At 43.8% G+C, this 16046-nt stretch overlaps 1 protein-coding gene across 2 annotated transcripts; it reads left to right on the top strand.

Moving 5' to 3' along the window:
* The first annotated feature begins 163 nt into the window (after positions 1-163).
* On the top strand, positions 164-11927 carry LOC136938057 (endophilin-B2-like). Of its 2 annotated transcripts, XM_067231279.1 has the most exons (12): positions 164-337; positions 981-1122; positions 2087-2215; positions 4167-4300; positions 4786-4878; positions 6709-6771; positions 9378-9401; positions 9520-9609; positions 9754-9854; positions 9975-9989; positions 10111-10330; positions 10589-11927. In XM_067231279.1, exons 1-12 carry the CDS (start codon positions 275-277, stop codon positions 10694-10696), a joined length of 1182 nt encoding a protein of 393 aa, XP_067087380.1. In that variant the 5' UTR covers positions 164-274; the 3' UTR covers positions 10697-11927. The 2 variants fall into 2 exon arrangements, with proteins under 2 accessions (XP_067087380.1, XP_067087381.1); XM_067231280.1 differs by lacking the exon at positions 9975-9989.
* The last annotated feature ends 4119 nt before the right edge of the window (positions 11928-16046 follow it).

Genomic DNA, 16046 nt, shown 5'->3' on the forward strand with positions numbered 1-16046 from the left:
TTTGATAGTTTGAGAAATAATGAAATACGCTACGTGCAAGGCAAGTCATTGCATGAATACAACTGATTTTATCCTATGCAAAAACAGATGATCAATGGGGTCCGAGGCTGGAAGATTTTATTTGCACGCAGGCTGTCATTAACACCACAAGCTTGGCTTGTCATCTGACTTGGACTCAACACACACAGCAGGCGCAAAGCACTCAGACAGGGCCACATCTGTTCCCCTGCCATAGATGCTGCGTACAAGAAGTATATTTGGCTAACCAGACATAATGGATTTTAACGTCAGAAAAATGGCCTCGGATGCAGGTGTGTTTTTCACACGGGCCGTGCAGGTATGTTTTTCATTCCATGAAAACTGTCCCAACCAACCAAAAATGGCTAGCTACTTAGCTTACTAGCACCAGCGCAACTGGATACAGTACAATAGTCGGCTACAGTATATTGCATTATTGCGTAAAAAGTATAGTATATTCGTGCTAGGCCAGCTCTAAAAACTTGGCTAGCTACCCAAGCGATTATTTTGACAAAGAAATAACCAGATTTCCTAACTGGCTGTTGCTAATAAAGCTAACTACGTTAGCTACCTGGAAAAATAACATGTTTCTCAGAAACAGGACAAGCTAGCTTGCTTGTCGAGATGGCTGAATAAATAGTCACAGTGATAGGTATTGGATTTCACAAGTTAGGTTACACATTGGTTCATCCCTCAAGGGTGATAGCTATTTTTATCAACAGGAAACTGTTAATGACGGTCATAATGACGTGTTCATAGAAGGCATTAGGTTTGATAAGGTGTATAGAAGAAGAAAAAACATATTTACATTTAGCAGACGCCCATAAACACAGCGACATCTCCCCTGCGGTAAGTAGGGTGAAATGCCTTGCCCAAGGACACAACGTCATTGGTCTGGGCCGGGAATCGAACCTTAATAGCCGATTCCCTAACCGCTCAGCCACCTGTTTCCTATATCCCAGTTCACGGAGGAAAAGCTGGGACAGGCAGAAAAGACAGAGCTGGATGCCCACTTTGAAAACCTTCTCAGCCGAGCAGACTGCACCAAAAACTGGACTGAGAAAATATTTAGACAGACAGAGGTGCTTCTGCAACCCAACCCAAGTAAGTTTTGACACACCGTACAACTGAGCAAAGAAATGGTTCACCTCTAATCAACCCCCCATCCATGTCCCCACACCATACATGCAGTCCAGATACTGATGGCCACATTTGGAATGACCTAAACATCTTTATACACCAGAGCATTGAGTAATACATTTTGAACATGACATGTCGAATGACACTCGCCTAACTCATGTAACTACAACAACTCGATGGTATTGTTTGTTATTGGAGACAAGGGAGGTCTAACCCTATGACTTTCTGATTCTCCATGCTACAGTTGATCACACTGGTAAGTATGGCTCCATCCCCTAGTGCCCTGCTGTGGACTATACTCATCTCTGTGGACCGCCAGTGCATACACGGGTTGAAATTCTCAGACAAATTCCTTCAGTTTTATATAGCTCATCTGTTGCAGAATAGGCCCTTGTACAACGTTAATATCACACAGCTGTTGAGAATATGTTGATGTTTCCCCCCCCCCCCCCCTCTACACACTGTCTTGGAGATAATCGTTATATTCCCTACTGCGTACGATGACAGTACCCACTCATCTGTGTGGGAAAACATTTATTTATTTGGGCCTCCAGCCATCCTCTGTCTGATGTCCTCTGTGATGTCATCACTGTCATCCTGAACATCACTTTCACTTTCTGTTACATGCCAAACATTTGTGGGGGAGGTTTGCTTTAGGTTGCACTTTCCAAGTAAATCAAATACCTGCTTCTTTCCCATACCATCATTCACCCACAGATACTCGGTATAGGACAGGGATGAGAAGACATAATGCCTAATGTCACAGTCACGTTGGTATCACAGTGACCTGTCCAGCAAAAGTGTCTCGTCATTTCCTGTCAAATGTCATGAGACCCGAGTCATCACATGATGGGTCTTTCACTTCCTTAAAGGCTACCCCTTGTCAGTATGTCATCCTTAAATCACACACGCTTCTCCTTTTCTGCAGGCGCAAGGATTGAGGAGTTCCTCTATGAGAAGCTGGACAGGAAGGCACCGTCCAGATTAACCAATGCAGAGCTTCTGGGTCATTACATGTTGGACGCAGCCAAAGACTTCGGTCCAGGAACACCATATGGTCAGTCCAGATCTGTGAGGCGATAGCTCACAGACACCGGTCACTTAATGTTGCCCCAATATCATTTTAAATGCAGAGGTTTGGGCATTACATTTTCAATGAGGAAGACTGCTGCCCCCCTCGCTTTTTCTCATTCACAGGGCATAGCCAGGATTTCCTTTATATCTTATGACCTTTATTCCCCTAAGCATTATGTAAACACAAACACAATATTTGGTGCAACCTTGTCAAAGCATTTGCAAAATAATATCCAGCTCCAGATATTTCAGGCCGTAGGTGGTGTGATTTGTGTTGAGAACGTTTTCCCAGCTTTATTGAATTGGCTCTCCCTCACATCCCCCACCACCCTGCCCTCCAGGCTGTCTCATGTCAGTTGGGCCAATGAATCCCACTCGCCTTTGGTGGCGGGGCCAGCTACAGGATCAATACTGCTCTGTCCCAGCGGAGCTTAAAGCTGCAGCCTTGTCTGTGCACTGAAGGTTCTGAGCGCCATCGAGAATTCGGAGTAGCTGATGCTTTCTTGTTATCCATTACCATTTTGGCATTAACGCTTGGAGTTTGACACATTTCCATCTGCGTTCATCTCACAATCTCTCTCTGGTCCTAATCGTTACCCCAGATAGACTTGGACGCATAATGTTGTTTACTAACATTTGAAGGCTTTATATTTCAGAGATATCTTGGTTTCGTTTAGCTTAGTCAGATGGATTAAATTCCGAAACCAGGTAATTATTAGATTCAGGTGACAGGTGCGCAAGAATAACTGAGTGAAATCTAGCCTCTGTGTACAGGTAGGTTTTAGTTAAGCCAGCCTCCATTGGGTTCTCATTAGGTTGGACTAGGGTCAATTTACTGCCCATAATTTTATTAATTTTTTATCTGATACTGTACCTGTGTCAATGTGTATTATTGTAAAGTAATACTATGCACAATGTGTTTGCCTGATAAAATATAGCTTGAAATATAGACTAGAAGTTTGACAGGTTTCATGGCCAACAAGGTTGTCACAGAATTCCTCAGACATGAGTTTTTACATCATCCCATTCGGAAGCTTGTTATCACAAAGTTTTACTTTCTACTTTCGACCGCCTACTCTCTACATTTCAGTATCTGTGTTTTGGATAGAGAGCGTTTGGTATGTCGTTTTCTTTTTAAGAATGTAGCCATTCTGGAGTCTTGAGTTTCTCTGCTCTCTGTCTGTGGGTGTAGATTACCACAGAATCTCTCCCTTTTGTTTTTAATTATTTATGTTGTGGGTGTTGCAGCTCCCCTTCCGCCAGTTTCTGTACCCAGAAGTTTACGTTTCACTTCACTATGTACATAGTCCAACAGTGACTCAATAGGAGTGTTAATTCCCAAGATTGATTGAGTGTGACTTATAGTCTGGAAAATACGGTACTTGCTTTTATATTTGTAACAATAGTTTGAACATCTGCCATCATGAACAGCTTAACATGAACTCTTGTTGAATCATTTACATTTAAGCCTTGGGCAAGGCACTTCACCCTACTTGCCTCAGGGGGAATGTCCCTGTACTTACTGTAAGTCGCTCTGGATAAGAGCGTCTGCTAAATGACTAAATGTAAATGTAAAAATGTAAATATATGACTGTGCTGCAGTGGAGGTTGACCTCTCCAGTGACCTCTCCAGTAGTTGTTTGGCTTAATCATGGTTTTCGTCCTACAGTTACATTTGTATTCATTCAGTAATACTTTATTATTTTTTATTCAAAAGCTATTGATGGTCAGAAGATTGATTGATTTGGCCCCTGTTCCTTGGCAAACGAAATTCATCCACAAATGGATGCATACATGGAAAACCAAATTTAGTTGCATATTGTGCGCATGTCAATGAACTTCCTGTCGACATTGGTGGGGGAGGAAACTGTGTCGTTACCTTGTGTGGTCTCTGTGCAGTGGGAGGATGCTCATGCCTGTCGTTTGTGTTGTAGGAAGCACCCTGATCAAGGTGGGAGACTGTGAGCGGCGTCTTGGAGGGGCCGAGAGAGAGTTCCTCCACACCTCTGCCATCAGCTTCCTCACCCCTCTCCGGAACTTCCTGGAGGGAGACTGGAGGACCATCTCAGTGAGTCTCGCAGTTCCAAGATCCACTGATATTTACATTACATTAAGTCATTTAGAAGACGCTCTTATCCAGAGCGACTTACAGTAAGTACAGGGACATTGAAGTGCCTTGCCCAAGGACACAACATAATTTTGCCCGGCCGTTGTGACGTTGTGTCCTTGGGCAAGGCACTTCACCCTACTTCAACCACTTCACCCACTGATAACTACATCCGTCACCGGTTCCCCTTATCTACCAATGGGTTTAGGCATTCTGTATGTTGCTATCGCTGTACAGAGCACCCCTTCAGGCCACAGTAGCAGCTTGGAACAATGGAACCCCCAGTTAACTCAAAAGTTCTGAGTTCATGAAGTAAGATGAGAGGGTCGGGTTACATCTCCTGCATCTTCTTATGCGACGTCGTAAACCGGGTCGAGCAACACCCGCCACGATCACGTCCTATCGGGATCTCCTAAAGCTCCCTCGTCTTCTGCTCTGCGTTTCAGAAAGAGAGGCGTCTCCTGGAGAACCGGCGCCTGGACCTGGACGTGTGTAAAGCACGGCTGAAGAAGGCCAAAACGGCGGAGGCCAAGGCAGCAGTGAGTAACACCCCCCACCCCCACCCCACGCTCGTTAGCATCGTGATGCTACTAGGTAGGGTTCAGCTGGCCGTGTACGAACGCTGACTGAATGACTAACTCTCTCTCTGCTTTGACGTTACAGTGTGAGGGGGAAGTGAGTACTAACAAGAAAACATCCTTTACGTCGTTCCACTTCCATCTTTCTTTTCCTGTCACCCGTGTTCTCTCAATGACACCCATGCAATCCAACTGAATGCATGCTATACTTTTAAGCCTGAGAGAAATTTAAACGGCCAAATGGTGCACTGTATGACGCCCTTACAGTGAACTGACAGGAATGAGCATGTTATCCTGAAGGAAAGAAGCTTTCCAGTTGATCATTTCATCACATCAATTGTATCACAACTGCCCATCGGCCAAACTGTAACCTAGCCCTACGAAACGTTATTAATCCCCCAAAATACCTGTTCTACTCTTCCTTGACATGGGAATGTCACACCCAAAAACACAACGTTTTGATAGAACATTGTGACATTTTTCCTTTAATCATTCCGATTTTTTTCCTCAGTAAAATCAGTCTCAGTGACTAAAAAAAAGGTCTGATTTTATTCATCAGTTGTGTTATTTAGAAAATAAAAACAAATACACATCTTGTTATTCGGCATTTTGATTAGGATATGTCATCATCTCAGACCCTTGGAGCCTGTATGCATAGTGGCTGCCACATAGCATAAGCATGCAAAAATGGCATCTGAATCCAATACTTAACTTTAGTTTTGTGTGATATTGGCCTGTTCTGAGTACAGTCTGTGAGCTGTAGAGATCCAGAGGCCTCATGTATAAAAGATTGCACAGCTTACATACCAGAATATGGCGTACGGCCAAACTTGAAAAGCACCTACGCACAGAAATATTGTGTAATGTATAAAACCGGTCGCACGCCAGGTCCTGCGCAACTTTCCTTAATAAATCACAAATAACGTGAGATTGACCGCACATTACGAGCCACTGACCCCGCCTTGCCTCCTCCCATAAATGAATAAGCAGATGGCCTGGACTGTGAGATTGCGGTTCTAACAACAGAGGTGGAGGCGAGGAAATGGGTCCTGTCATCAGGTATTAGCAACAAAAGAAAGTCGGCGGAGTGGAAAACTGTCACTAGGGCCGTAAATGCTGTGGGTTCAGAGAACCGGACCATGGCAGAAATTAAGAAGAAATGGATGTAAAACTCGAAATTAGCCAGTCAGGCTCACAGAGAAAATTGCATTTTCCCATGCCAATCTTGTAGTTGCACAGTACAGCGAGTATATATTTCATATGTGGTAAATCTGTGAGTGAGCAATATTAAATATATACAGAGGGTGACATGCATTTCCTGAGTGATTTTGTCGTTTGTTTGACACCCTCAAGTTTAACAGCTTGACATTCTCACGTCAAGTACATCTTTTATAAGTCACACCGTGTGCGTGGAAACCAGTGTACACAAGCTTTTCATGGGTGTTTATACATGAGGCCTCATGTTTTGTGCTTGCTTGAATGGCTCGACATGTTAGTCATGAACTGACATGACGCATGACTGTCAGACCTACTATTGTGTGAAGTATCTGTATTGGTCTTTACTGAATATTCTCATGCTGTTTACCCATGATGTGGTGTCCTTCAGCTTGTCAGCTAACCACAAACTCAACTTCAAACTAACAATATCACGTTCTTAAGGGCCGTTTTGTTTTTCTTCTGCTTTTTCCCTGTTGTTTTTGTCATTCCTGTCCTGTTTTTGTTTGCCGTGCATGTTTCACTGTGTGGATTTGTGGTGTTATGCAACTGTAACCTAATCTGCTGTGTTTGTAGGCTGTGCCTGATTTTCAGGACACCAGAACACGGAACTATGTCCTGTCTGCCAGTGCCTCTGCGGTAAGGAGCATCAGTTTGACTCCATCACACACACACACACACACACACACACACACACACACACACACACCTGTAATCCCATTATACAGAAACATCTCTGGCAGACCACAGCACTCTCAAGAGGCAATTATGATGCACTTTAGTGGGTCATCGTCTGAACCTTGTCCATTTGGACTTCCTCTTAACGTAATCGTAACTTTTCACTAACGTTTGTGTCTGTCCTGACTCCACACATCATGTACTTAGAAAGTACAGATAAGAACGGGTCTGAATACTGAATCCTCATTGGGGATTGTTCCTTAGCTGTTAGTGTCATCATCAGGAAGAGGTGCTCCCTAGCAATACTTGACAGCAAGATTAGCAAGTGATATACAGTTAGGTCCATAAATATTTGGACATTGACACAATTTTCATCATTTTGGCTCTGTATACCACCACAATGGATTTGAAATAAAACAATCAAGATGTGCTTTAAGTGCAGACTTTCAGCTTTAATTTCAGGGTATTTACATCCAAATCAGGTGAACGGTGTAGGAATTACAACACATTTGATATGTGGCCCCCCCCTTTTTAAGGGACCAAAAATAATTGGACAAACTAACAATCATAAATCTAATTGTCACTTTTAATACTTGGTTGCAAATCCTTTGCAGTCAATGACAGCCTGAAGTCTGGAACCCATAGACATCACCAGATGCTGGGTTTCGTCCCTGGTGATGCTCTGCCAGGCCTCTACTGCAACTGTCTTCAGTTCCTGCTTGTTCTTGGGGCATTTTCCCTTCAGTTTTGTCTTTAGCAAGTGAAATGCATGCTCAATTGGATTTAGGTCAGGTGATTGACTTGGCCATTGCAGAACATTCCACTTCTTTGCCTTAACCCTCGTGTTATCTTCGGGTCATTCTGACCCATCAGTCATTGTGACCCACCGTCGTATTGCGACAAATTTACCTCATACAAAAACAAAGTGAAGCATTTTCTTTTAACTGTCGGGCTGTCTCAGACCCCCCACATTGGAATGGTTAAAAGAAAATTATTTTTATTAGTTTTTGTATTGGGTAAAATTGGGTAAACACAACGATGGTTCGTTATGAACCTTTGGGTCATGTGACCCGAAGGCAGCACGAGGGTTAAAAAACTCTTTGGTTGCTTTAGCAGTATGCTTCGGGTCATTGTCCATCTGCACTGTGAAGTGCCGTCCTATGAGTTCTGAAGCATTTGGCTGAATCTGAGCATATAATATTGCCCGAAACACTTCAGAATTCATCCTACTGCTTTTGTCAGCAGTCACATCATCGATAAATACAAGGGAACCAGTTCCATCGGCAGCCATACATGCCCACGCCATAACACTACCTCCACCATGCTTCACTGATGAGGTGGTATGCTTTGGATCATGAGCAGTTCCTTCCCTTCTCCATACTCTTCTCTTCCCATCATTCTGGTACAAGTTGATCTTGGTCTCATCTGTCCATAGGATGTTGTTCCAGAACTGTACAGGCTCTTTTAGATGTTTTTTGGCAAACTCTAATCTGGTCTTCCTGTTTTTGAGACTCACCAATGGTTTACATCTTTTGGTGAACCCTCTGTATTTACTCTGGTGAAGTCTTCTCTTAATTGTTGACTTTGACACAGATACGCCTACCTCCTGGAGAGTGTTCTTGATCTGGCCAACTGTTGTGAAGGGGTTTTTCTTCACCAGGGAAAGAATTCTTCTGTCATCCACCACAGTTGTTTTCCGTGGTCTTCCGGGTCTTTTGGTGTTGCTGAGCTCACCAGTGCGTTCTTTCTTTTTAAGAATGTACCAACAGTTGATCTGGCCACACCTAATGTTTTTGCTATCTCTCTGTTTTGATTTTACAGCCTAACAATGGCTTGCTTCACTGATGGTGACAGCTCTTTGGACTTCATATTGAGAGTTGACAGCAACAGATTCCAAACACAAATACCATACTTGAAATGAACTCTAGACCTTTTATCTGCTCCTTGTCAATGAAATAACGAACTCCCATGAGGGAATAACGTACACCTGGCCATGGAACAGCTGAGCAGCCAATTGTCCAATTACTTTTGGTCCCTTAAAAAGGGGGGGGGGCACATATCAAATGTGTTGTAATTCCTACACCGTTCAGCTGATTTGGATGTAAATACCCTGAAATTAAAGCTGAAAGTCTGCACTTAAAGCACATCTTGATCGTTTCATTTCAAATCCATTGTGGTGGTATACAGAGCCAAAATGATGAAAATTGTGTCAATGTCCAAATATTTATGGACCTAACTGTATATCACTTGCTAATCTTGCTGTCAATTATTGCTAGGGAGCACCTCTTCCTGATGATGACACTAACAGCTAAGGAACAATCCCCAATGAGGATTCAGTATTCAGACCCGTTCCTATCTGTACTTTCTAAGTACATGATGTGTGCCATGTGTTGTATCAAGGGTCATGTTCTTTTCACATCCTTTGCACTCCCTACACAACCAGTAAATGAATATTGGAAGTCTGTCCATGTTGCAATCAGCGGTGTAGCCTTCAGTGTCTGTGTGTCTCCCCTGTGGTGTCATCAGAACTTGTCTCTCTCCTCTTTTGCGGCCTTGCCGTCTCCCAGCTCTGGAGTGAGGAAGTAGACAAAGTGAGTATGACGAATAAAAAAACTGAACACGGCTGTTTTCCTCTTGGGCAGAAAATGATGTGGGTGGATGCCCGCCTCCCAGTGTTTGACGGGCATGATTGAACGTGTTTCCGTGTAGGCGGAGCACGATCTCCGGGTGGCCCAGACGGAGTTTGACCGCCAGGCGGAGGTGACGCGCCTGCTGCTGGAGGGAATCAGCAGCACTCACGTGAGTCACCGCATCTGGCTAGCCTCCTGAGGGGGATGGGGGACGACGTCTGGCCTCGTGCCCCAGACACAGTGTCTGTGTGCTGGGGGAGGGGGGGGGGGGCAGAACAAGGACCCTCCCTGACGATACTTCCTGTCTGTGCAGGTGAATCACCTGCGCTGCCTGCACGAGTTTGTGGAGGCTCAGGCAGCCTACTATAAGCAGTGCCACCTGCACATGCTTGACCTGCAGAAGGAGCTGAGCAGGTAAGCGCTAGTCGCCCTCCCGTGGAGGATGCAGTGAGCCTGCTCTTCTTCTTCTCCTCATCTCCCCTTGAACTGCCCCATTCACAAACATCCCGTTTCCGTTTTCTCCAATGCTCCCAGTTCCAATGGAGACGCGTGAGTGCGATTCCCAAATTGCCAAGTCACCTCCGCCGCCCTGCGTGCTTTCAGTCATGTGTGCTTTCAGTCATGCGTGTCCCGTACAAAACGTCCTGACTGTCCCCCCCACTCTGCCCAGGTTCCCGAACGCGTTCGCAGCGAACCCCGGCCACCCCGTGTCGCCGGCCGGCCCTCCCCTGGACGGCGGCGGCGGTGCCCTGGACTCCGGCGGCGCGGCGGAGGTGGACACGCTGAAGATCGAGGAGGTGCAGGCCCCGGCGACGGGCACGCGCAAGGCCAAGGTGCTGTATGACTATGACGCCGCAGACACCAGCGAGCTGTCCCTGCTGGCTGATGAGGTAAGTACACACACACACACACACACTCGCTCACACTACACAGGACTGTCACATTGATGCCCCATGTGTCCTGCTGTTCGCTCATGTAAATCACAAAAGGTCACGCCAACATTTTTTCTAGTGTTTGTACCGACTTGGGTGCTAGCAGAAGGATGCCTGACTGTATCTGAATCCTCCCGTTAGCATTAGCCGCCTTCCTAAATGGAAATGATAAAATGACACTAAGAGATCCATTCTTTGTTTTTCTCTCTCCTCCAGCTCATCACAGTTTACACAGTTCCAGGCATGGATTCTGATTGGCTTATCGGAGAGCGTGGGAACCAGAAAGGAAAAGTGCCTGTTACATACCTGGAGCTGCTCAGTTAGAGGAGTTATGCTTGAATACGCACACACACACACACACACACACAACCCCAAATACACTTGCCTTTCAACATGCTGATATTTATGACCAAACACTTCCAAGTATGTGCAGTGCTCCTAATGACAGCATGCACACTTATGTGAATTTGAAGGCAGCTGCACAACATTGATTATGGAGAAAAAGTTGCACAAGGACAACTTGGTGGAAAGTCGTGTGACGCAAGTTGTTTACATATTGAAATTTCCTGCAATATTTATTTTCTTTATCCTTATGAAAAACTGTAGGAAACAGTAAAAATGAAGTGAGTGTAGTAATTAGATGGATAAAGGACATGGGTTAAGATTGATGATATAGCGTCATACAAGTTGACAACCAGGATACACCTGCTCTTCTCACCTTGATTTTCCACTCCATCGCTGTACGCAAACATATTTCTAAAAGGCCACATACATTCCAAAAAGCACTCTACGCAAGCATGGGGTTTTCCATTCATCTTGGTGTGGGCAACATTCCTATGTCGTAAATGTTCTTGTCCTTAATCTTTAGCAAAAACTGACACTGCCCATACAGTTCAAGTTTGGAAATGGAACAAACACACAGCTTAAATATGAATCGCCTTAAGATGGGGTCCACTCGCTATGGCTATCTACTATAATCCAGAGAATGTATTCTCCACAACACCCACACTCTGACCTGCTGGTCAAACACGGCTTTTGAACAAGCTTGACAAACTGAAGTATGCATGACTGTACTCTGTTATCATTTGTGATATAACGTTTGTGTTAGTTTTGCTCTTTGGAGTTTCATTGTATATTGTCTGGCCTTTTTGTCGGTTTTAAAACAAAGTGTTTGAAGAGTTGTAGTGTCCTTTGTGTAATGAGGTTGCAGAACCAGCCCAGGCTGCTGCATGTGCTACTGCCAGTGATTTCTATGAATGCTTTTAATAGCAAACAGGCTGTTTTAGATCAGAAATATAACGCAATTATTATTTTTCTTGCCAATCTTTTTGTACCAAAGCATTTGCACAAGCAAAGTATGTTCACTACCACACCGTACAAACTGTACCTGTGCATGCACTCCTAAGGTTTTAACTATTGCTGCTGTGTTACTGTTTCGTTATTAGTCTTCTATTATTTCTTGTTTGCTTTGACCTGTCTATTTATTGCCTGTTCCTAAGCCATGTTGAATGAATGAAAATGTATTAGGTTTAATAAAAATTAAGCTTTATTGGGACACAGTATTTTCATTGGTTTACATTATGAACATAACTTTACACTCACCTTTCAGCAATTTCCACTACAGCGCTTCGAGAAGGGGTTCTCCACCCTGTGCCTCAGTGACCCCCCTGGCATGCATGGTTAGACGGTTCCCTTCTCCAACACCTGATTCCAATGAATTAGCTGTTATATAGCTCAGCAGAAGCCTGGTAACGACCATTCATTAGGAACAGGTGTGTTGGAGCAGGGAAACATCAAGAACATGGAGGACAGGGTGTCCCTGAGGACACGGGTTGAGAACCATTAGCTTAGAGTCTCAAGGACTGTTTAATTACACCAAACAATAACTCATTACAAATATGTAACTAATAGTAAAAAGTCTCTGAAACATTCTTCCTCAGCGCATCAGAGTAACCTTTGCACAAATGATGTATCTGGAAATCTTCACCGGAGAAAAGGCCTGTTCGCTTCACTATGCACATAGAACTATAACAATGTAGATGACCCAGCCCACGCAAACGCAGACCCCAAACATCAAGCTGAACAGAACCAGCAGGCGGGCCTTTTGGGAGGTCCTCTCTGCCTCCCTCAAGTCTCCTCTGGCCAAGGCAGCACGTGTCTGCAGAAAAGGTTATGGACGGTACACTTTTCAACGACGTCAAACACATTGATGAAATACTGCACAACGCCCACATAGAAGCCAAGCCTGTCCCAAGTCACATACGGGTTTAACAGCCACGGTATGCATGCTTACGTAATGCTTACCTCATAGGAGTACATCAGAGCCATGATTCCACTCATTAGGCAGCAGAATATGGTAACCAGCAAGGACTCTACCATGTAATCTTTAGGAAGTGGTACATTCTCCTCGCCCAGCGATGACCCATTCATATACTAGAACACAACACAGACTATGATTTAAAGAAATAAGCTCTCAAACAAAAGGGCATGTAAAGAATGTGTGTAGATGTGAAATTATTCCTCAGTCGCAAGGCCTTTTCATGGTGTCTTACTATGGTATAGGGAGGGTAGTTGGGCAAAGGATTGAATTGGGACTGGTAGAATGCTGGCTGGTTGGGTCCTGGCTGACAGGCTATGACAGCTGGTCCAGGGTGGTGAGGAGGCTGGGAAGGGTAGAAAAGGTAGGCCATTTTGGGGTCTGGTGGGCTGTAGGGTGGCGGCTCCTCTGATGGGATGGTAACATCCACGGATGGCTGGAATGAGTAGCTATGGGATGGAAACCCAACTGGTGGGGTCATTACTTCCTGGTTTGTCTGAATAGGTTGTTCATCTCTGCTTAACCTTCCCTCGCTATCAACACAAAATCCTGAACTATCACCCTGAAGTCGATCGCTGTCACACAAAGGATGGATAGTTGGTTTGTTGTTAGTTGAATAGCCCAGAGAAAGAGGGTAGTCACTGTTCGGTTCAGGCTGCACATTTTGGACAGGTGATTGTGTTTGTCTAGTAAGATTTTGTAGTCCTTGGGTTCCCTCAGGTTGTGTTCTCGAATTGGATGACTCTGGAATGCCTGAGATGGAAATGTGGAAGGAGGTTAGAGACATTGATTCACTTATTTTATAGAACGTTTGTCACGTACAATAAAAACACATGCTGTCGACCCATGAAGTGCTTTTTTATGAATAAATTCAATTCCCCTATCATCTGTGTAAACATGCCCTGGAAAACTAACTCTCACTCAGTCTTGAGTGGTAGACTGACCCACTTCTAGTCCTAGTCCTACAGTGGAAACAGGGTGTCTGATTAATTAAAAGCCTCTAGCCAATCGAGTGCAGTCATTCAGTGTCACTCCTCAGTGGACAGTGTGGTGTCAAGGCTCATTGGGTTTCTGCTATTGAGGTGGCTCATGCCAACTGAAACCAGAAAACAAGCTAAAGGACAGTTTCAGCCAACTCGGCGAAACTTTTCTCGGGAATCATGGAACAGAGGTGTTTAGACTACACAAAGAGCACAGTAACATTGATCTGAACTGTTTACATATTTACATTCAGTAAGTGCGATAACTCTCATGTATAATGCAGTAACTGCTTGTGGACACAAAAGCAAAAAATGACATAGGTCTACCACTAACTACCTCCACTAACACACACCAGTGGATGTCGTTGCAAGTCCAGCCAAGTTATATTTTCTATTAGGAAAAAAACAACCAATCTTTGGTTAATGTTTTACAACCTTGGCACCAGTCTGATGTTTCCCAATCTAAACCAACTTTTTACAAATTTTATTTTTTACTCGAGTTCCCAATTTGACTAAATATAAATACATACATAAATGCTTACCTGTTGCCATGATGGGTTCCTTACCCAGAAATTCACAGTTGAGAAATGGTGGGGTCGATTTAAGTGGTAATTTGCTACGAACTCCGGATCCTAACAGCTGAGGGTGAACGCGAGGCAGTTTAAAGGTTCCATGGCCTCACTGAGATGGCTTCATCCTATGAGCCACTTCTCCACAGAGGAGAGTATCATGTTTGTTTAATAATTGATAGGCTTGTGTGTGCATGTACCTTAATTTCCTGCATGCTTACTAGATCAGCATGTAGTCTGATTAAATCTGAATAAATCAAATAATTCACACCAATGGTTTAGTAACCCTTTCCCTCTTCCCAAAAATATGTACATAATATACAGCTATGGCACCATGGCACCTAGCCATGCAAAAAGCTGTGTGTCTAGTTTCACATTAACATAATTCTCTATTGACGCACCTGACTGGCACACCTTCTTGCATGCCAACCCACATTATATTGAGAAGCAGGCCACACAAAGTCATTTAATACAGAACTTTTTTTATGTTAAGTTTTATTTTACACAAAGTATACTGAACAATCCAATTGCAAACATAGCTTCCCTCATCTGATCATAGTGATCCAACAGTATGAAATAATATGAATGACAGATTAGCCTACCCTTTGTTTGTGTAAACAGGAAGCAAGCCATTGTAAAAAGATGACTATAAAAGTTAGTTGATCATTGCATTTTGAGTTCAAGGTAGTCATCTTCTACTAACAAGCCACAGTATCACACTTTCTATTTAAAAAGGCATGAATTAGATTTTAGTACAAGATACTACATCAGATCTCCACTTTGTCTGACTGAATTCCAGCAAATTATTTCATGCTTCAATTCAATGGAACATATACTTTATACCCCTTGGATTGGTTATTCAACGCGAGAAAGTAGAAAAGGAAAACGGAATAGCTAAAAGATTGTTTATACTTTGTTACAGAAAGGTTAGCATTTTCCCTGCCTCTGGGACAACTTATTTTGAGGTTTGGGTTACCCTTTGTTTGATTCAATAGACAGTGAGTCATATATCCTATGTTTGCTCAGACATCTCAGAGTGATGGCAAGAGCCTATTCCTTTTATGCAAACGTGAGTTGCCACATGGACTGAAAACAGATTGCTCAAAACAGTTGCCTTAGCAACATTGTCATCTAAAGTACGTCATTGTTTTGGGTACAATTGCAATGGCAGTGTAACAGGGGTGAACTGCCTAAACCCACGCCCAACCATTACTACAGTAACTAAAATGCTGTCAACCCCAGTCTGCAGTTGGATACCTACTAACAGCGCAGTGCCTGTGACACTATGACTCAATTGGCTCTCCATTAAAATATACAGTTGAGCAATAAAGCCAATTAAACGTCTAGAAGGCCTTGACTGTAGGGTATGCAAAAGGCTCAATTTTGCAGTCAAGGTGAGTGGTGAATGTGCTGAGTGATGCCTTTACAATATCAGCTAATAAGATCTGCCCCAAAAAATGTTGTGTCCTCACTTAGTACCATGAGTTCAGGTTTATTTGTTTTAACTTTGAGCCGGTCATTGAACTTTAGATCAAATGTTGCTGCCGTGTTTAGGGATTTCCGAATCAACGAATTCAAGTCTACTGTGTCATAAAAGCTCAGCAGACGAATGTCCTTTTTGTAGCCCAATCCAAATTTATGAAGATAAAATTCCAGGCTGGCCACATTCGCGAGCGCTCCTACTGGCACATTCTTGGGACCCTTGTAGGTAATCTGCAGGTAAATCCTGTAGGTGCCATCTCTGGGCACAATGAGGTCTGTGCCGTTAGACGTGAAAGTACCGAGGTGAGCATTCCCACGGTTACGCT

This window comes from Osmerus mordax, chromosome 28 (genome assembly GCF_038355195.1).
Source record: "Osmerus mordax isolate fOsmMor3 chromosome 28, fOsmMor3.pri, whole genome shotgun sequence".
In the NCBI taxonomy this organism is placed as follows: Eukaryota; Metazoa; Chordata; class Actinopteri; order Osmeriformes; family Osmeridae; genus Osmerus; species Osmerus mordax.

Bases quoted from the DNA above. Each gene is read 5' to 3' on its own strand.
- LOC136938057 (XM_067231279.1), top strand. From the start codon at position 275: ATGGATTTTAACGTCAGAAAAATGGCCTCGGATGCAGGTGTGTTTTTC. The intron at 4,879-6,708 runs GTGAGTAACACC...CTGTGTTTGTAG, and splicing joins CGGCGGAGGCCAAGGCAGCA to GCTGTGCCTGATTTTCAGGA. The intron at 10,331-10,588 runs GTAAGTACACAC...TCTCTCCTCCAG, and splicing joins TGTCCCTGCTGGCTGATGAG to CTCATCACAGTTTACACAGT.